General features: G+C 46.3%; 3 protein-coding genes across 7 annotated transcripts in view; 2 read left to right on the top strand and 1 right to left on the bottom strand.

Annotated features, from left to right (window-relative positions):
* Sano (CABIT domain-containing protein serrano) overlaps positions 1-15328 on the top strand; it is a 36438-nt gene extending 21110 nt beyond the window's left edge. The window contains exon 3 of the mRNA XM_076809704.1: positions 12780-15328. The gene's annotated coding sequence lies outside the window, so the exon portion shown is untranslated. The remainder of the gene's footprint in view (positions 1-12779) is intronic.
* Positions 15329-15801: 473 nt separating this feature from the next.
* Uros1 (Uroporphyrinogen III synthase 1) lies at positions 15802-17132 on the top strand. Its single transcript, XM_076809724.1, has 2 exons — positions 15802-16228; positions 16321-17132. The coding sequence occupies exons 1-2, from the start codon at positions 16018-16020 to the stop codon at positions 16932-16934; spliced, it is 825 nt and encodes a 274-aa protein (XP_076665839.1). The 5' UTR covers positions 15802-16017; the 3' UTR covers positions 16935-17132.
* Positions 17133-17235: 103 nt separating this feature from the next.
* On the bottom strand, positions 17236-21107 carry Pez (protein tyrosine phosphatase non-receptor pez). 5 transcript variants are annotated; one of them, XM_076809715.1, is made up of 7 exons: positions 20876-21107; positions 20115-20478; positions 19869-20037; positions 19630-19791; positions 18442-18530; positions 18172-18373; positions 17236-18095 (listed from the first exon to the last, which is right to left on the bottom strand). In XM_076809715.1, exons 2-7 carry the CDS (start codon positions 20462-20464, stop codon positions 17769-17771), a joined length of 1299 nt encoding a protein of 432 aa, XP_076665830.1. In that variant the 5' UTR covers positions 20465-20478; positions 20876-21107; the 3' UTR covers positions 17236-17768. The 5 variants fall into 5 exon arrangements, with proteins under 5 accessions (XP_076665830.1, XP_076665828.1, XP_076665827.1 ...); XM_076809713.1 differs by lacking the exon at positions 20876-21107 and adding an exon at positions 20788-20839; XM_076809712.1 differs by lacking the exon at positions 20876-21107 and adding an exon at positions 20771-20825.
* Positions 21108-21405: the final 298 nt, after the last annotated feature.

The following is a 21405-nucleotide window of genomic DNA, read 5'->3' as shown; positions in this document are numbered from 1 at the left end:
GGTAGACAGAAATTAATAGGAATTCAGGCTTCCGTCACCGGGGCCTTGCAAAAACCCGATGGCGTGCGAGAGACGATCTGGGAGGGGGGAAAGGTTGCAGAGAGACGCTCCTCATCTGGCGGAGATCGGGTGGGAGGCTAAGAGGGTTCGGTTTAATCGGTAACTCTCTCCTGGCCGGTGGTAAATAAATAACATTGTATTACACCGTCGCCAGGCAGCGGAGCGGGTTCCACATCTCACGGAAGACGAACGAACGCGCGGATCGTTTTCCCAGGCGTTGCACACTCCCGTTATCGTTATCCTCTCTCACGTACGAATGCCGCTGGATCGGTGAACGCCGATCGCGGTCGAACACCATCCACGGGGGGACTCGAAATGCCGCGTTACACCGCCGTAACGGTGATCGATTTTCCGGCCGCGGGAAACGAACGATACCGATCTACGGGATCCGCTGCATCTCGATGACTCTCCTCCTTTTCGCGATCGATCGAGAAAGAGAACGGGGACGTGGGTCACCGTGCGACTCGTGAATATACGTATTAGTCCTTCGGCGAGTATACACGTACTGCGACTGATAGGATCCACGTAACAGGAAAACCAGGCAGCCCGCGTATTCGACATTTAAGTAGTATAGGTTGACGACTTCTACCACATGGCGCGATCTGCCGAATCGCTTCGAGTACGCGGAGGCTCCTGATTAACCGTAATCGCGAAGGAACTCCGGAGACCGGAAGCGTGTGTATCTTCTTATTCTAAAAGTGTTCGCGATACGCCATACGTTCGATAAGTTTCTCATATCAGAACGGACGAGGTTTTTTCCATCGCCAGGGACAAAGAGACGAGTCCCGATAACGGTGCGATTTCCCTCGGTCTTCTCCTCTTCTTCTTCCTCCTGTTCGCGTCCGCCCCGAGAACTTCCTCTTCGAGACGCACAAGCGCATACGCGCGGAGTGTGCCTGCACGCGCGTAGAGAAGCGACTCCCTTCTGCGCGAGTTTCCACTTTCGATTCGTTCCACTTCGAGGCTCGTTTTCCAGCGGAGGGAAATCGGCCGGATCGATGGAATTTCAGCTCGTACGAACGCACCGGACCTGGACGGTGCCTTCTTCTCTCCGGCCGCGGACACGATAACCTCGGGGCCGATAAAACGCGCCGGAGCTTGAACGCCGGCGAGCGCGTGCACGCGGCTAAACGGCGGGCTTCGTTCCTGAAACGGAAGCGAAGGGCTGCAATTATAGCAGTCCTTACTTTTCCCGCCGGTAACCAGAGTGACTATGTATCTCGCGGTCGATTAACTGTGACCTTCGCCGCTCCAACGAACGTAGAAACTTGGACGAATATGTGCGCCAGCCGGACTGCGGAGCCTTCTGTTTATATACTGGGTGGTCTGCCCGGTGTTTGGAGCACGTCGCGGGAATTTTTTTTTTAGGGCAACGCAGCCCCGCGAGCACTGATTACGACCGAGGCGGGCGAGTTAGTGTCGGGGAGGAGTGTTGGGGTTGATTGGAAACGGAATTATACACGCTCTTTTTCTTCCTGCTGCCGGACGAGGTTTCAGTGCTCCAGCAGGGGCACTGGGAAAAGTCTTCCAGAAGAATTATAATCCTATTTCTCTGTTGAACTTTTATTGAAATAGGGTAATCGCGGGAGAGATGCCGCACTGGGAGAGACGCCGCACTTTCGGTATTTCAGGGTTATCGGTAATAAAATACAACACTGTCGATGTTATTTACTTTAGGCTGTTTGTTTAGGTTCGATTAATAAGCCAGGACGTGTTTTCATTATTACTTTTAATGATTTTGTTATTTTTTTAGGTAAGCCTACCGCACTTTGCCTCAATAGTTATACGCAGAGTTTATTTTTGCTATCGTAGTAGTTAAAAATTCAGAGTTTTTCGTGATACAACTTTTGTAATGTTAAAGGAACTCTGTGGAATATTTATCGGCCAGAATAGGTCACACTTGACATAGCATTTGGAAATTCGAGAGTGCGGCGTCTCTTTTGGACATTCAGGACAGATGCCGCACTTTTACGCGGGATTGACAGCGTACTGTATCGGACGTGATGTTTTTAATGTTAAAAATACAAAAATTGTTTCAAAATAGATACTGTAATATCTCAAGGCAAATTATAAGTATATTTTTTAATGACAAATCTGATAATCCAAACATATTTGTGGGCTTTTTACTCTTCTTTCACATTTTAGTTTTATTTTAGGTGCAATGAATGCGGAAGGAAGAAGAAAAGACAATTAAATTTAGAAAAGCAGGAATAATATCCGTACCTATTTATTTTTCCAATTTTATTGTATTTTATAACTGTATAAATTAAATATATGTTTCGTTTTACTTTGCTTTTACAATTTTTTTAAATAAGAAGTTAAAAATAACAAGTTTAAATGGAAAATTAAAGGTTTTTCGAAACTCGAAGCCACTCCCGCATGTGCGGCGTCTCTCCTAAAACGAGGACGTTTTTAGTTTGAATTTTTTAAGGGTGACAAATATTAAAATTTTGATTACCTTTAATGCTAGTAGTAGCACAAGATGTTCGACTAATAATATGTATCCTTGGAAAAAATTTTCATTACAAAATTTAGGCACGGTGACAATTTTGCGTAAGGTGCGGCAACTCTCCCATAATTACCCTGTGCAGTAAAATAAGAATAGAAGGAAACTTGGTCCTCCAGTTCGGTGCCGATTCACGTGACTGATTAATAGTGATACGCGACGACGATTAACGATTACCATCAATGCACGATCAAGAAAAACGGAGCACTCGAGCGAAGTGTTCGCTGTTCTTTCGTTTACCTTCGTTTAAAAGGAAGCTCGGGGCTCGGTAACCGATCCGCGTAATGAACAGTTGGTTTCGTGAATCAACGACCTTATTTCCTCTCCTCCTCTCTGTCTTCGAGGAGCGAGGAGCCAAAGTGCAGGCCCAGCGATGCGAGAGGCAAAGATTTCGTTGGATTTGCATCGCGAGATCTCAGCCACGTCCGATACACTTGCGTATTTGCAAATGTAATCGCGGTTCATCCTAGCGTGCCTTTTCAAAGGCCGATCCACTCCGAGCGCGGCCCCCGATAGCGGATGGGATTATTACTGTGATTCCTTAATCGACGGAATTAATAGTGCCGTTGGAGGATCGTTTCGAAAACGGGGCCTTCCTACCGCGCCAGCTGGGAAGGAAGCTTCCCTTCGGGATGGCTGCTTCGAGCTGAATCGGTTAACGACAAGTTCCCCTCGTCTCACCGCTACGAATCAGGCTCACCGTGGAGATTACTATCGCCGGTACGGACCGTGAACGTCGAATTGGATTCCCAGTAAAAGCTGGGACGCGAGCAACGGAACAGTTAAAGGGCTTTCTTATATTCGAGGAGGCGAGGGCTCGCTTCGCTGCGGAAAGAGGGCAGAGGAGGCGCCGTAGAGGAATGAGAGGATACGTTTGAAATCAATTAGAAAGACGCGTTGCAGCGGCTTCAATTAAGCTCTCCGAGGCGACAATGATAAATTGTATCGATCGCCTATTGCGAGCAGCCGAGCCGATTATAAAGGTCACCGAGTGAAAGTACGCGGCCAATTAATACCGATCGATACCGCGATCCACTTCGATAATAATTACCCTCGCGGCGTACGCGCGAAAATCACTCGCGCAATCGCCACTTCGCAATCGGCACGTGACGATTTTCATCTCCTAACGTTCGCCTCTGGTTTCTGCCGTTCCTTTCGAAACGTTTGAAAACGAAGGAAAGTCGAACGCGGCCTACGGAATTGAAGCATTCAATGATTATAATATGCACAGTCTGCTGTAACATTTAATACATCGGAGAGTACCGATAGAAGGGAAATGAAAATCTTATTTCTATCGAATTTGGAAGGGACGCGTGAGAGACAAGGGGATGTTTAGAAGACAATGAGGGCCCGAGAAAAATTGCGGGCAGTGAGGTGACTCGGCTCGACCGCACGCGATCTGGGTCGGCCGATTGCAACAATGCGCTTTGTGCAGCGCACGGCAAGGGAGGAAGGCATAGTCGACGTATGCACCGGGTTACCTGGTCGCTCGCCTACGTGCACGTGCCGTGCAGTTTGCTTTCCAGCTTTCATGCCGTGCCGTTTCTTGCTCCGCGTTTTCTTCCATCGACAGGCCGCGCGTGCTTTTCAAACAGACTTTCAGGCATCTTCAGTCTTCCTTCTAAACACTTCGCCGTCGCCTTCCAGAATTATCCCTTTGGTTTCCATGGTATTTATTCAGGCACACCTTCTGAAACTTATTTATTCGTTTATTTAACCGTTCGCCATTTATTATTTTTGGAGAAATTCCTCAAGTCCAGAGAGATACTAGTACGTGGGTATTAAGGGGCTGTTTCGTTCTAGAGCCCCAAAAAATAGGTGATCTTTAGGAATTAATTAAAGGAAAACTACTATATATAATTTAATGGGACTTTTTGCATTGTATTAAGGACGCCTTAAACTATAGAATTATGTTTTTTGATAACCTGTAGCACCTGTAAACCATTGGTCTGTAATAAAAAAACAATGCCAGATTTAATAATCTGGGCATGAAATTCGCTCGTGGACTGACCAGAGAAAATTACATTTTTTGAGAGAATAACGACACTTGAAGTTGCAAATCACTTTTTCCCTATATTTTCCGCCCTTTCAATGCCTTTAAACATTACAAATTTTCACTTTTTTTTCAAATTTCACTGGTCTGCCCACGAGCCAGAAGTATATTCTTCAAAATAAAAAAAGTTTCAGTCGAATCGGATAATAACTTTTGGAGATACAGGTTTCAGCGAATTTGCGAACACTGTTTCGATAAAAACGCGTTTAAAGTTTTCGGGAACTTTACGAATTTGAAAAAAATCCTTTTAAACACGTATTCCTAAAAGGTTGAACATTCGAAAAATTAAATAAAAAAAAAACGATTTTTACACCGGAACCTACCCTTAATATCTCAATCTATGGTTTCAATTTTTGGTTGCACCTTCGGAACACCTTGACACCGCGAAGTCTCCCAGAAAATACCAATACTCTCGCACGCAGAATTGCGCAGCATTCAACCTTCTGCGCCCCGTGCGATTTTTCTATCCCGTTGCAACAATTCCCTGCCGAAGATTCGCTCGCCGCGGAGTGCGTTGACTCCGAGAAACGCCGCGAAGTTGCAAGGAACCGACGCGTTGAATGCTACATTCAATGGGGATAGAAAGATTTACGGCCTGATTTTTCCCTCGGGACGTCAGCGATCCGGCGCGTCAAAGTTCCCCAGGCTGTGTTCTTCCCACGAATTTAATTCCGCCGATAAGAGCCGACACGGCGTGCGCGCCGGTGGAGATTTAACTAAGATCCACGTATTAGTATGCCCGAGTAGTATAACATGGTAGAAAACGGTACACCGGGACCGCGACAAAGGCCGCGGAGGTAACTTATGGGTATGAACTCTGCAAAAGGACTTCCTGCATGACCTCTGATCGGGAAACAAGGCCGTGGCCACACGAGCTCGGTCGTTGCACGTTACAGGGACGGCAAGTGCGCAATATTCCCGAGTCATTTGTTCCTTTTTTTTCCACGTCCACAGCGTTCGAAAGAGGTGAATCACATTCTTCGCTTGGCGGTGAGATTGGAGCTGGTTTGGGCACGAAATTTCTTCAAGACGATATTCCACCTTCAACTGTAACTGTTTAAGCGAGTTGTCCTTCTGTTGAGGAGCCTCTACCCGAAGGTTCGGTAATTAGCAAACGAAATTTCTGAGAGCAAATTATTGCTATTGGACGGAGTTTAAGAGTTCGCGAGCTGCGTGGCAAGTCGGTCAAAGCTGAGGGTCTCGATTTGGAGGAGCTGGAGCTTCGTCGATCACTCTTAGCTCGAAACGAAGGGAAACTCGAATTGTGTCTGCCCCGCGGAATGGCACGCGCGAGCGTTGGCCAAAATTAGCGAAAAGGAAGCCGCGAATCTGCCGCGAGGGGGAAGCCACTTTGCTTTGCTAACCGCGTCACGCTCGTTTGCGCTAGTTTACGCCAGTTTACACAAGGAATGTTATGTTAAGACGCGGTCTTTACGAGGGCCGACGGTTTCAGCGTTATTGGCAAAGCGCGAAGGGGGGAAGGGCGGCCGTAGGAGTGACGGGAGGAAAGCTTCGGCCGCGAGGAGAGAGCAAGCGAATCCCAAAGCAAAGTGTTCCCTCTGAGACGATCGTGGCTAAGATATGACGTCCGACTGGCTGCCAGGCTTGAAGGGCTTCGCAAACGATCGCGGTCGTTGAACCGCGAATCGTTCTGGAAATGCTATGCCTCGCCACGGGGAATAGAACAGGGCGCGATGCCACGGATTCAAACCGCGGGGATCGCTCTTCTTTCCGATCAGCCGTCAGGATGACGATTTCAAGCATCTCCAGCCATCCAACCCAACGGACTCTGATTTCAGAGATTCTCAATCGCTCGACACCTGACAAAACTATGACACACGAATCTTCAACCAGTGAAACGTTGACGGAAAGTGCCGAGGGAAGGGAAATGATTCGAACGAGACCCCCCACTGGTGGCAAGATTTCTGCAAAGAAACTAGAAAATCGCAAAGAATTTCGACCCGTCCTCCAGTCTCCGCGAGGATTCTGCGTCTCAGGATTCCTCGTTGCTCGGTGCACGTGTACTTTTCGTAAAGGCTGTTGCTGCGAGCTGAGCATTCGTGTCCAGAGGCCAGTGACCCGGGCCCCTCGGTCGGGCCAGGATTCGCCAAGGGGGCCCAGGCTCGGCCAAACTTTCGGTAATGAACCCATTGTTATACCTGCCACCGTTTATCATGTCCGGGGCCGTGCTAACAAAACTCCGCAACACGGCCTCCTCGCTAAACCGAGCCTCTGTCCCCGACGCGAAACTTGTTCGAAGGTATTCGGCGAGCAACCGGGTAAACACAAGCTACCTCCTGTCCTCGAAAGAACAGAGGAAGAAAATGTTACCGGGCACCGGAGGATCGAGGCGCACGAATATGTAGATAGCGCAGTCGCAGAGAACGCGAGTTTTCGAAGCGTGTAATTTCGAATTTCATAGCGAAATGGGCTTCGCGGAGAAAGTCGCGGCGGGTAGCGTGCAATCGCGGCCGCACGCATTCAGACCGCCATGCGTGATGATAGTGTTTATTCTCTAGTAAGTTCACTGTTAATTGTAAGAGCCTCGTTCCACTGGGGTCCTTGAGAAACGTATGGAGATCGATTTAATGGTAACTCGCCTATGAAAACGGGAAACAGCTGTAACGGGCACAAGGATAATTGAACTTCCGATTTTATGAATAATATTTATAAAGATATTTATTCAACTAAATTAAGAATATTGGGGATTCGACTGTTTCGAAATGGACTCCGTGACTGAGACTGGTGGCATTTTGGAATAGTAGTGCTGCTGGATAAGGGGATGCGATGGGGTTTTAAAGGTTTCGGGATGTAAAAGAGGGGATGACGGGATAGGGCAGAAATGCAGGATTTTGGATAGGTGACGCATTAGCTAAGATGACGATGGGTAGCAGGGATGACGCGGTATTTACATTTACGCAACATTTGGGTAGTCTGATTCGTGTTTGCAGAGAAAGTCAGAGGAAAACGATAAGTAAAGGGTCAGTACATTACACAGGGGAGGCAGAGAGTCTACCGATTTCTAAAAACGTGATCTGAGAAGTTATCTTTGGGAGGATATTCTGAAAGAAGACGCAGCCGAGAGAGGGGAGCTTTAACAAAGGAAGCCGTTAAAGGGAGGGATTACTAAAACAAAGGGCTGCCACAGGAAGGAATTATTCCGTGGAAGAATCGCTCGGGATAAAAGTTTCTTCCCATCGAGGAGACAATTGACTTGCAAATGCATCCGTCGGAACCACAAGTGTTTTAGTGACCCATTTCAGTGCCAACAGCTGCCACGAGCTACAGCAAGCTTCATTGGAGGAGAAAAGTCCTTTATTGGCTGTTAATGTCGTCGCGTGGCCGCAGAGGTGAGCGCACGTTGCAATCGGGCGACGTAAAAATACGCCCTCGCTATTGTCCCAGTGCTGGGATGCCCTTATGTTCGCGTATGAATATGACTGCGATGATACCCGCAGCGTGTGGGACGCTTTGTTCCTCCTCGTCGGTCCGTCTTACCCCGCAGTGGCGTGGGACTCGAAAGAAACACGCGCAAATTCGATATTCGGCTCGTGAGTATATCATCCTTTGTATATGAAGTAGGGGAAGGTGGAGCAAGACGGGAGGGAGGGCAAGACGGGGTACCCCCGTGTCTCGTGATACAAACGCGTGACGAAGTTAGATCAGAATTTATAATTTATTGGGACTTCCTTAATTTTTCCTTATTTTTAGCACCCCTGACAGTGATGTAATAATATAGAAGATCTCCGGTACATGTATGTGTTTCTGAGGCAGAATTTAGATGGCTATAAGGTACGTATGTTATTTTATACTTTTGTAAATAATGTGTCGGGCAGTGCTCATATGATTGTAGTGAAAGGAGAAGGGGCATGATGCCTCACAAACCTAGAAATAAAAATCAAAGCTTCTCATTGTTCCAGGATGGTTAAAAACTACAGACGGAAGAAGGACCGAGGAAAGTGATACTTCTTTTCTATTAATTAGTCCAAGTGAACTGATTCCCTTGTGGAAAGGTGGATAAGCTGGCAAATATGTGGCAAATGGGGTTATTTCTCCTGTGTCGATGTAGGAGACGAGGACAACGAAGCCATACATGTGTGCCTCCTCTGTCAACCCAATAAATAATTACTGTGTATATATACGCTTTATTTATATTGTGTTTTTTTTAATTGGTACCCCATCTTACCCCACTCGTGGGGCAAGATGGGTAGGAACGACTTTTTCTGAATATTTTTTATTTATTCCATTTAAACCTGTGAAACTTAGGTCGATTCACAGTTAAACTGAAAGACTTATTACCAAAGAATGGTTCAGACATAAAGTTGATCAGTTGATTATGAAAATCTGTGTTTTATTCATCATCAAACCTTAACTACCCCGTCTTGCCCCACCTTCCCCTGCATACAGTAAATTTGTGTCGTGGAAGCGGGAAGAGGCCTACAAAAAATTCACATGTCGCAATTGAGGGTGCGCCTTGTTAATTTAATTAGAACTACTACACGAAAGGAATATTCCTGCGCGATGTTTACTCGAGTTCGTGGCGCTCTTTACTGGAATTTTTACAGCCCGCTAAGAAGGTTTATCGCTCCGGCGGACGAGTGCCCACTCTGCCGGGCAACGACGCCGCGAAAAACTTGCGACGCGTCTGGCGGCAACGCGTTGTCGACGAAAAAAATAAACGTATGCAACGGCCATTGTGCGAATACCCGCGGCGGAACACCACCAGAAGGGTTTTTGTTCCCGACGTACGGCGGGACATGTGCGCCGGCTTGTGCCGTCGTTCGCGCGACACCGCGTCCTTCTTGCCTTTTATCGTCGCCACGGAAAAGAACTCGTCGCCTCGGTAAAAACGACTTTTCCCCCTCGCGCGAAGGCATCCTTAAGAAAACGCGGCCTCGCCTTTTCACCGTCGGCGTAAACAAGATTCTGGTCGTTTGGCTCGAATGGAAATGTTCTGGCATCCACTGTGGAGTGAAAGTCGAGGACTCGTCGCGAGTGAAGATGGGGTTTGCAGCTCCGGCAGGGAAATCTGAAGATTAGTAGTCATTAGAGCTGTTCGTGTACTTATTCGTGAGAATTTCTGTTTCATCAGCATCCGCTGAAAGAAATCTTCTCCGCGAAGACCCGTCGTTCGGAATTTATCGTCGGGCAGGAATGACCGGTAACATTTGATTATTAATAACGACGCGAAGGTGTCGGCTATCCTCGACGGCGAAGTTCCGCGAAATACTTGCCCGGGACCCGCGTAATTACCACGTGCGGCAGGGGTGATAAATAATTTGCAAATACGTCGCGCGCAGCGTTAACATTGTGCGCAGGGGGGGCGGGTTCCGCGACGTCGATAGCCTCCTCGAGATTTATCGACGCGTTCGATTGCCGTCTCCAAAGTCGACCTCGGATTATCCTTTGTCTCGGACCTCCCCTTTTATTTTCAAAAAGAGGCAGAGCGAAGAGTCGTCGGCGCACCACTCTATTAACGTCCTGAAAAATCACACAGCCTTCTATCGAATCACCGATCTTTCCACGCAGCGAGATGTATCGTTTCAATTTGTCGGATGAACTTGTTATTCGAGCCTTCGGCGGCTGAATTTGTCGAGCATTGTAGCAATTAAAGATCGAAGATTGGAATTGAAGAGCTGCTGACCGTGAGCCTCGCTTTTTGTTTCTGTTTACCGAGACTGCTCTGAGGACTTTGGGAATTCTTGGGGCCTGCAATTATCATTGAATTGCAATCGAGAACGAGCTCCTCCGTTCCGTTCCTATGATAAGGAACTTGAAGAGAGACCGGCGGATCTCAAGGGGCAGGGGAGCAGAAAGGAATGCGAACTAACGAAGGAAAGGACTTGCTTGATGGATATAATGTCGCAGAAAGCGGAAGTTTGCGAAGAGTACCAAGGAATGGAGAAGGGAAGGGCAAGGAAGCCATCGACCGGTTTGACTGATTAAAACGTTGGGCCGCATCGACGCGGTTTTTTGCCGGCAAATGAATTTAACCGAGTATATAAAGCGTCGCTTTAAATCTTCGGGACTTAATAATCGGTCTGAAGGCTCGTAACTCTTAACTGTGCATCCCCGGGCTGGGAACAGGGGATGCTGAAGGTAACGGGTCAGGCGAAGCGCCATCAACGGGCGTACCACTCGAAGCCAAGGGAACGCGATTTTCCAGCGTGTCTTCGAATTGTAATTAAGCCTCGGCTGTCACACCTATTTTTTAAAAACTCCCTGTTAAATTAAGTTGCAAAAATTCTGAGAATCGACATTGAAACTTAACATTTAAAGTATCATCGTGTTTAAACAGTAGTGCCCTTTTTAATGGTGCCTCAAAGATACCTACTTTACCTTAGAGTTATACTTAGGTCAGGCGGCCGAAAAGAGACGAATATTTGTGAATTTTTTTTGAAGAAGCGGAAGCGTATATTTTTACAAAACTTTTTGCGCTTAAAAGAGCAACGTTTAAAGAACATTTGGTAATTTTTTTCGTAGAAAAATATTTAAGTTTATAGTAAAGTAACAACCGACATCCAAGAAGCATTTAAAACGTCACTAATATATCTTCACCGAGTTTCCGAACACTTTCCAATCGTAAATTTCCCCTACGTCCACGAATGCCCGCAGCCCTTCGCCCACCTTTCCATCGTGTAAAGTTTGGAAAACTCGTATTAAAATCGTGCACAGGCTCCTCCGTATCTGTCTCTCGGAGACTCGGAGCCTCTGGGCGCCGGCTGCCGTTATTAGAAGCGCGTTATTGCGCACCAACGGCAATAAACGAGGGATTTTAATTGCCCGCTCGATAAAACATCCCTGATGAAGACGTTCCGCCTCTCCTCCCGCTCCAGCCTGACGCGGGAAGTTCGAGATCGCCGTGAACGAGTGACTCTCGGCGCTCGTGAATCATCCCGATAACGATCCAATTCTCCGCCGCGTAATCGTAATATTTCATTATTTATATTTTATGCGGCCTTTCGTGCATTACGCGCGCGCGCGTAGTAAAGTGGCGTTTTAACGCCGCCACTGAAATTTCCTGATGTTTCAATTGAATTCCAAACGGAGCGTAAAGCGCCGCACGGCCATTTCCCGATATTTCATCGCGGGGCACGCGCACACGCGCGCCCGTGTACGTGCATGCCCGACCGTTTATTACGGCTCTGAGGAGAGATTATGAATTCTGCCTGTGGCCGTGGCTGAAATTGAGCCGTTGTAAACGGAGGAATCGTAACAGCTGCGCTCGGGGAAACGAGCAAAAACCTTTGGATATCCTTTACGATCTAATCAGTCGAAGCGGGGGTAGAACGGCGTCGAACGAGTCCCCTGAATCGAGACGCGTCCCGGCCGATCCGAATCCTCGTCGAATGTTTATGCATCTCTCGAAACTGATATCGCCTTCGTTAATCTTCATCTCCGAGGAGGAAGCCAGATATTTTATAAGTCCTCGCGGGTAATCCTACCCCGTTAGAGGAAGGGTTCGCGAAAAATATGGAGGCTTATGTTACGGTAGTCACGTACGCAACGTAACCAGCTGGAAACTCCAGGCAACCGTGACCAAACGTTCGGCCAACGCCCCCAATTTGCAACCCCGACGGAAACGGTGGAGCAGCCGAGTCCGTGATTCGACTGTTTGCCAATCCTCGCCCCCGCTACCACCCCTCCGTGCCCCGACATATTGTTTCCCACGTGTGGAGGAACGTAACCATCGGATATCAGCAGGGCCGCCCGGCATTCTGCATCGGCAATTTGCATGACCGACGATCGAGCAGTGGTGGAGCACAGTGACTAGGTGCATCATCATTACGCACTGGCCAGATACGATCAAACTGTCGGTAATGATAGTCGCGCGACCTGGCGCACGTACGCGGAGCCAGGGTCGCGTTTATTAAATTACGTCAAATTATTGGTGCGCTTCGAGGGCCGATTATCGAGCTTCCCTTAGCAGCAGACTCGCACGATCGCTCGGGCACGATTATCATTCCCCTTTTCCCCGATTGCCACGGATCTCCCGGCACTGGTAGCCACGACCTCCGCAACCGGGGACCATTTAACCTGACACAATTCTCGGGATGGGTTATCGAAAGTGGTGGGTTGTTCGAAGGAGGGAAAGCGGATGTACAGAGTCTTTTCGAATTCTCGTGTTCCAAGTGCACATCGATCCGTTTCTGCTTTCAGATTCGAACCGACGAAGGGCTGAAGAAGGCGAAGAGCGGTCCGGATGGGGCGCCATGGATCTCCGATACGTCTCCGACTAATCGAAACACGTAGCCAGAGCTGAAGCAACGACGTAGAGACGGGACCTGTGCCCGTCTACGATCCCACCATTTGTCCACTTTCTTAATTAATTCATCGCCACTGCGACCAGCCATTCATAACAAGTATCGCGTAACTGTGCGGGGGATCGCGGAGCATGCACGGGAAGCTATCGGAGCTTCAAGGGAAACGAAGCAACTGGCGGAGTAACTTTGCGAAATGTTCGTCTCACGGTGGACATTCTTACGTGGAACTCGTCCATGTTACCAGGGCAGAGGAAAGGGGTCGCGACTGGAAGAGAGCTTGGAGGCCTTTGTAGCTGCAGAATTTTGCGAGATGCTGCGTACAGAGCTGGGGAAGGGCTGGGGGATAATCTCGGGAGACATTTGTAACGGTAACGTTTGTGGCTACAGGGCCTCTGAAGATCGATGTTAATCCAGGATAGGATGCACTTAACGAGACAATGAGCGCTGACGTCACGCAGCAGCGTCGTTTTACCGAAGGAGCGACTATGGAGGAAACAAGAAGCGTCTGCCGATCAGAGGGAATGCGCGCGAACGTACAGGAAGCTTTGTGGAAAAGCTTCTGGTGGCGCGGAACGGATTACGGAATCGCCAAGGCACGCGATTTAGAAGAGAGATTCACGCTGAAACGCGCCGTTAGTTAATCTACTAGGGAGCGTAGTTAAGGATACGAATGCCATAATAATGACCAAGTTTTGTGGTTGTACTTAAGTCATACCTTTACATTCTACTGTTTACGTTTAAGGATAACTAAGTACGTAAGTTGCATAATATTCCATTACCGGAGTGTCTTGTATCGAGTTTATGTTAGACCTCTATTTCTTTATTTTTATTTTTTTTTTAATTTCGATGGTTCCGGTACCGGAAGATTCTATGGATAGTCGTCGACTTGTTGGGGGATAATTTCGTGGAGAGATAATTGAGAACTTAAAAGCAGAGAGAGAAAGAAAGAGATTTTAGAAAACACCCCTGTTTCTTCGAGGAGAAATCTTATTGCAATCCTCAACTGGTAGGATCGGTGTTAAAATGAAGTGAAGTGCTAATAAACTGAATTCGTTATGTTCATTAGAAACCTATTCGCGTTAAATTTTTAGTTCGTCTCGTTTCGTTAACTATATAACGAGCAGATTCTGCTGTTTCGCCTACCAGCAGAGGATTCGGGGAATACCGATTTACTGTTCAAAAGTGCAAAGGCTTTAGAAGGCTTGAGATTGCCGTTATCAGTGCCTTTACATCCACCCGAGCGATCGAAAGGAACGTCGACGAGTGCCTGCGACAGTCGAGATTGGGCAAAGGAACCGCTTAACGAACCCCTTTATCGGAAGTCAGGTATCGAGACCGCCTGTCGTCGGTTAATGGTCCCGGCCACACGACAACGCTCTGGACCTTGGTCTCACTTTTGTGATTATTATTTAAGTACATGTTTAAGCGTACGCTAGGCTAGGCTAGGCCACTCTACAATTATTATCACTTTTTTGTTCTATTAAAATCTCCCCGTTATCCTTCTTTTCTCGCGGAGGAAGCTTGCACGAGCGGCGCGCACTGCGGGCGTAGCCGCAGGCAACGCTGGCGCATGTCCAGCGGGCCGTGCGAAATTCCGGGACGACTAGCGAGAAAAGAGTCGTGCATTTATATACTTTTTACAAATCCATCCAAGATCACGGAGGGCTGTTTCCTCCGTCTTGGTGTACGAATAAAAGGTACGACCGCCGGTTGTCGGAATGGTATCGCGATTAAGGACACGCGTACTCCGTACGACGTGCTAGCTCTTACAGTTCTGTAACATAAGTTTCTAGTTGTAACGTTAAGAAGATGTAGATTTTTTGATTCTCATGATAAACATTCTATTTTGCGTAATGAATCTGAATAAGAAGGCACTCGGTCCCCTTTACGGCGGAACTCTGTGCGCTATAATCGTTCGTGATTCGAGAACGAGTATCCCGTATGCCGATGTTCGCCGAGATTTTGCCAGGAGAACGGATTGCAAGCACTGCCAGTGTCTACTCCGCCGCGCAGTAATACCCCTCGGCCCCCGAATCCTTCACCCCGCCACAATCGCGTAACAGCTTTCGTCATCTCCTCGCCTTCGTCCTTGCCTCGGTCTTCCCCTCCACGTTAAGTCTAGTTCTATCACAGGGCATTGGATGCGATTAACATTGTCCATGTGCCCGCGCCGCGATTCCTGTCGTCGCGAGGCGTCGATCCGCGCGAGTTTTCATCGGTGGCTCGTTGTTTTCGTGGCGAAATGCTCGATGCGTAAGGGTCGAGGATCGTTGTGCCTTCGAATGCGCACGTTGATACGTTTAATGATCGTAAGGAGAGCAGACATCCACTTTGTGATTCCGTAAGCAGTTGTTCAGTGTTTTTTTTTTATACTTCCCTTAATGCTTATCTAGGATAGCTTGTGTACCCTAAAGAGTGTTTCAATAAAATTGACAATGAAATCAATTGTCACCACACGCTCCTTTCCTCCGGTCAACTAGATTTAAGACGCTAAGCATGCACGCTGAACGTGTTATTTATATTCGTTAATGAATCTCGTTGAATGTGGGATAGTCTTGTTCAGAGAAACGTGCAGAGATTACCATTTCGCGTAAAGCACTTTGTAATTAGGGAATTCAATCCCGGGATCCCGGCTGTTTTTTGGATTCTAAAACTCCCGGGATTTGATATATCAAGTTATAACTTATCCCGAGAATTTCGAGAATTTTTAAGAACGTAAATTACTTTATGAACAACTGAAAAATATAAAAATGTAATTCAAGAAACAGCCGGGATCCCGGGATTGAATTCCCTATTTGTAATCCATGCGTAGAAATTCCCGCTCTTTCTTTGAAATTTCAAATTCAATCGAGAATCGCAATGGAGCGCGACAAGTCGCCACCTGGTGGCGGAGCGCCGCGTTAACTCAGTGGGAATGGCTCAATTTCGCGGTATGAATTCCCGTTTCGCCGTGATTTCGATTCGTCGGTTTTGCTTAAACTCGCAAATGAATCAAATAACTCTTCCTTGAATTACGATCCCGAAAGGCTAGTCGTCGCGCGGGATGATCTTGTACACGCGTATTTATCTGAATACAAGTGCAATCGTGCGCGGATACCGGCATCCGATCGGTGGGTGCTGTCCCTTTAGCGGGTATGGCGGCGATCGAAATCGTGAACATGGCACCTCGTTACGATAGAGTAGTGCTCTGTCGCGGTTTGTCGGAAAAGAGTGACCCGCAAGAGGCGTATACACAAACGTTGGCAGCTGCTGGATACGTCTGCGATTGCTTGACCACCCTGTACTTCGAGTTCGTGAATACGCCAGACTTGCGGACATGCCTACTCCAGCCGCGCTCCTACCACGGTAGTACCACTTTCGGTCACCTCATCTTCCATTCGAAATCACGAGCATATCACAGGAGCATTTCAGCCATAACATTCACGTTACCTTCGTAGGAATCGTACTGACAAGTCGGCGGGCCGTAGAGGCGATCGCTCTTGCGGCCAACGAAGACGGCGAGATTCTACTCCCCTGGAAAACATTGCCAGTGTACTGCGTAGGCCCAGCAACCGAGTCATTTGCCAAAAGTCACTTAGGTGCCGAGAACTGCTTTGGTAGCCAGGCTGGTAACGCCAAAGAACTAGCTGATCAATTAGTCGCCTCTATTCCAAAAGGCTCTAAGCCTTTACTGTACCCTTGTAGCGAAATCGGACGAGAGACAATCGAGAGAATTCTCAGCGAGAATGAGATACGAGTTCATAGGATAGTGGCGTACAGAACTTTACCTAGCAAAACTTTGGAGCATGATTTGTCGCCATTTATGGACAACGTGCCTAGAATATTTGTTTTCTTTAGTCCGTCCATTGTCGAGCATATAGTAAACTTGTTGAAGAAGGAGCTTTATAATTCGAGTAACGTCAAAGCAGTTGCTATTGGACCTGTGACTAGGCAGGCGATACTCGACGCCGGCTTGGTTGCTTTTGCCACCGCCGGCAAACCTGACCCCTTATCTTTATTGGAAGCTATTAGCGAAGCTGAGAATAGCGAAGTCTATGAAAACCCTGTTTGAAGAGATTCGGGAAATGTTATCTTCGCGTGTTGTTGTCGTATGTAAGTATATAAATCTTGTTAATCAGTTAAGACTGTTAATTCATTGACATCACGATAGAGGGACGCATTTATTTCCGTCAGCCGAGCACCGTTGAATATCGCTAGACTGATTCGATGTATGGTCTCAATGGATTAAAATAAGTCTTTGTTAATGTTTTATCGTGTAGTTTATACTTGCCATGTTTTTTTACATCTTTACACAATTTACGTAACTTATTTTGATTGCTTCTTAAAGCATAGATTATTAAATTCCACCTAACTCCTGGTCGATGACGTTTGCGAGTTTTATTTCCGTTACAACAATAAATACATCCTACTTTCTGAAACATCGCCGGTCAAAGAAATAGGATTAACATATATTTACAGTAAAATATTTTATAGTTATTACACAACACGGACTATACAGTACTACACGCATTATACCTAAAATTATAACATTCCTTACAATGTTTGAAGAGTGATAGATTTGTTTCCCTGCGTAATAGAAGGGAGCTTAAAACACTTTCACACGACGTATTAAAACAGTACCGCGAAGCGTTGTCCTTTAAAAATAGTACGTACGTACGCACGTGGATACTATAGAATGGAGAAACGAACAGTCTGCGAAGTTGTGTGCGTCAGTCTTTCCTATTAATCTCTACAGGGTTTCCTCTTACTTTTCACAAAAGTGTGTGTATGTGTGAATGATTATTAGACAATACTGCATCGTCGAAAACACTTATAATACTCGGTATGACTGTTTCTCTTATTCGGTACAACCTGTTCGAATAGCACTTAGGATACATTAAAGCGTTTAATATCTACTTCGATTAACAACATTACCAAGAAGGCACGAAATATCTGCTCCAACGATCGTCGATTGATTAGCGTAATAAGGCTGAGGAGGGTTCCCCCCGCTGTTATACTTCATCTGGACGGCAGTTTCGTAGTCAGGGGCAGGCCTGTACGAAGGAAGCAAGGCACGTAAGTTGTTTATGTCCGTAGACGGTACAGACACCACGGGTGGGTAAGGTGACGTCGACAGATCATTGTAGCTTGTCCATCGTGTCTGACCTTCGGCATTCCTATTGTCCAAATTTACCGACACCGCTTGATCTCCCGAATCGTTTGTGTCGCTATCCTAGAACGTAACACCATGTTCTTGCTTTACCCTGGTCTTCGCGCGATACCTCTGCGCTCTCTTAACTATCACTTACGAAGTATCCATTAGCTTGTCTCTCCATTGGTCGAGACTCCTGGTGTTGCATGTAGAACGTGTGCTGCGCTATGCACAAGCGCCACACGTACTTCGCATTCCGCGATTCGTTGAACACAAACTGCTTCGCATCCTCACCCTCGGCTTGACACTCTATTCTAAACGTCTTCTTGTGATTAATCACGTTGCTTATGTCCTTCCACCTGAAACATCAACGTCGCTCGCATCACCCTCGCCGATCCAGCATCCTAATCTCTTGCAAAATAATTACCTGTAGAACTGTGTTGCTTGTGTGTTCGGATAGAGGACCATAATCCCGTTGATGGAGATTCCGAGTATCACCTCGTTGTTGCCACTGTCCTGCAGGTCGGGAAACGTATGGTTTTAACGCCGCACAGTGGGGCAAACTGCCCCTTTTTGTGTAAAAATCGTAGAGCTTTTCATAGGAATAGGATAGAGGGATGAATCTTTTTCGAGGTTAAATATAAGATGTTGCAGAATAAGGGGAAAATATTGAGAATGTATGGCAAACAAGTTTTGACTTTGAAAATCGACGTCAAATTTGAAATTTTCGAAGAAAATTTCGGTTTTTCCGTTATAACGCGTGATTGAAGTTTTTTCTTCACTTGGTATACATCATTTCGTATAGATTTTGATGCGCTGAATTCAAATCTGTTAGCAGAATTTGTCTAGGCCTTCAGGATTCGAAGAAAAATGCGATTTAAGGGGTTACGCTCACAAGGGACGTTCGGCAACGTGGATATTCAGAAAATTATGAAACTCGGAGTGCAAGTAGAGTAGTTCATCCGTAACGCAACCCTATCTTTTGTTAGTGCCTTAATGCAACTTTTAGGGGTGAAATCACTCCTTGAAAAAAATGCAGAATTTTTTTTCCCCTCAAATAATCTCGAGAACGGTAAGAGATATCGAAAAGAAGTTAAACAGAAGGTACATCGATTTCTTATATCTACAAAAGCCCGTAAAAATAATTTTGAAAAAATCCATATTTTTCAAGTTACCCCCACCACCAACCCTTAAAATTAAGTTTTTGTATTTTCAAAAATCATCATTTTCGAAATATTCCACGGAAAAGAAAATTCTGCATTCTTTTCGAAGTATGATTTCACCCCTTAAATCGCATTCAGTACGTCAAAATCTATAGGAAATGATGTATAACAAGTGAAGAAAAAACTTCAACCACGCGTTATAACGAAAAAACCGAAATTTTCTTCGAAAATTTCAAATTCGACGTAGATTTTCAAGGTCAAAACTTGTTTGTTATATATTCTCAATATTTTTTCCTTATTCTACAACATCTTATCTTTAACCTCGAAAAAGATTCATCCCTCTATCTTATTCCCATCAAAAGCTCTACGATTTTGACACAAAAAGGAGCAGTTTGTCCCACTGTGCCCCGGTGGAGTGCTAAAAGAACGCAGACTCTAGGATTAGTGCCTACCTTAGTAGAGAACGTTTCATTGCCGTAACCCTCTAACTGCATAACAATAGAAATGTACAATTCCTCCGACGCAGCTTGAGTAACTCCAACGAGACTCTTGTATTGGCATACAGCGGTATGCAAAAGAGAATCCTGACCCCCAGGGTCTGCCTGAATGACATCCTGATAGGATGGGGGTAAAATAAAGAATAAATTGAAGACTCCAAAGTAAAACTTTCCCTGGCAACTTCCTCCATTACCTTGGGAAACAGCGTGCATTGCTGCAAGCATTCCATTGTATGTTGTTCGGCATCGTAATTCCCAAACTCCGCTTGCATCGAGTAGCTTGCTAAGAGAGTGGCTTGTCTGGGATTACAATGGAATCTACTTTCCAGTACGTCGCTTTTCATTTGAAGGTAGTAATGATACCTACAAGCGGGATGTACATGAGAAGGCATCGCAGCAATAAAATTACTATTGAAGTACAGGCGTCAAAAGCTATCTACCTTGTCATCTCGTCCTGCATAAGTTGGGCATCCGTAACATAGTACATGACCCTCAAATAGAGACTAAAGTTCTTCGCCTCCTTCTCGAGCTGTTTCTTCAACGGTTTGTCCATATCCACCCACCTCGGCGACGGGGAATCGTGCCGGGAGATGTAACGCAGGCCAAAGAACTCTGGCTGGCCCATGCCCAGCCGTTGAGTCACATTGTCCAAGCATTCCTGGCCAACGCTGTCGATGCTTAACGTGCACTCTATGGAGGTGGTGTCCAATAGCTCGATGCAGATCACATACTGGTTCTTCGAGACGACGTTATACTGCCGACTTTTTTTCAAATGAAATTTGAATGGCATTTTAACGCGATTGCCTGGAAAAATAACGCAGACATGAAAGCACGCGAATTTATCGAGCGTAAAGTGGAACTGCTTATGCGGCTAATAGGGACACCTCAGCCGCTTGACGGGTGGATATTTAATCGCGAAGTTTCGCGCGGCACGGTAATTCGACAATTACGAGACAATAGCGAGACAATTAAGGCGCACTGATAATAGAGCAATAATGCAGCAGCGATGCGCCGCGACTGCATTTGCCCGAAGAAAGTAAATATCGCATCGCTATGAACGGGCACCGAAATATTTCGCATTCCGCGATACTTTTACTTTTGATGGAAGCATACGTGCGTACACATGCTGTGTACATTCCACTCTGCCGAGCATGAGAAATGTATTATGTTTCACGATTTATAAATCGAAAGCATTTCTAACCTCGTGTATCACGTCATTAAGGCTAGTTACTAATTTGCGGCGTGCAGTTCCTCCAACAAACGCTCTCGATACAGCAGATATAATGATAGATTTTCGTCAGAAGGGAATGAGAAATGACGGGGAAACAGGCATAGGAAATAGACCAAGGGCTTGGTAAACATAAAACGAGCATATTTATGCGCATTCGAATAAAGTTGAGGTCAGTTTCGCTGCAACTGCAGGGCCTTTTTTTTAATATTTCCTAACTAGACGCGGTAAATTTTGTTTAATTGCACGGGGTGCATTATAGGTGGCTCGTCGACTTAGAATTCAACAGGAATTGTGCTTACATCGCTTTAACTCGTTCGTATTATTCAGCAATTAGGGAAATATTGCGACGGAATTAAATAACTAGGCGCGGTTATCGCAGAAAATTCCCTAGAAACTGTGTCACGCAGATTACTTGAATCCTTTGGACTCATTGTATACAGAATGACTAACAGCTTTATCAGGATTGATCACGCGCCATTTCACGCGAATACCATTATCGT

The sequence above is a fragment of the Andrena cerasifolii genome, chromosome 4, assembly GCF_050908995.1.
Source record: "Andrena cerasifolii isolate SP2316 chromosome 4, iyAndCera1_principal, whole genome shotgun sequence".
Lineage (NCBI taxonomy): Eukaryota > Metazoa > Arthropoda > Insecta > Hymenoptera > Andrenidae > Andrena > Andrena cerasifolii.
Note: the sequence above shows the minus strand (reverse complement) of the source record. Positions and strands in the feature narration are given on the sequence as shown.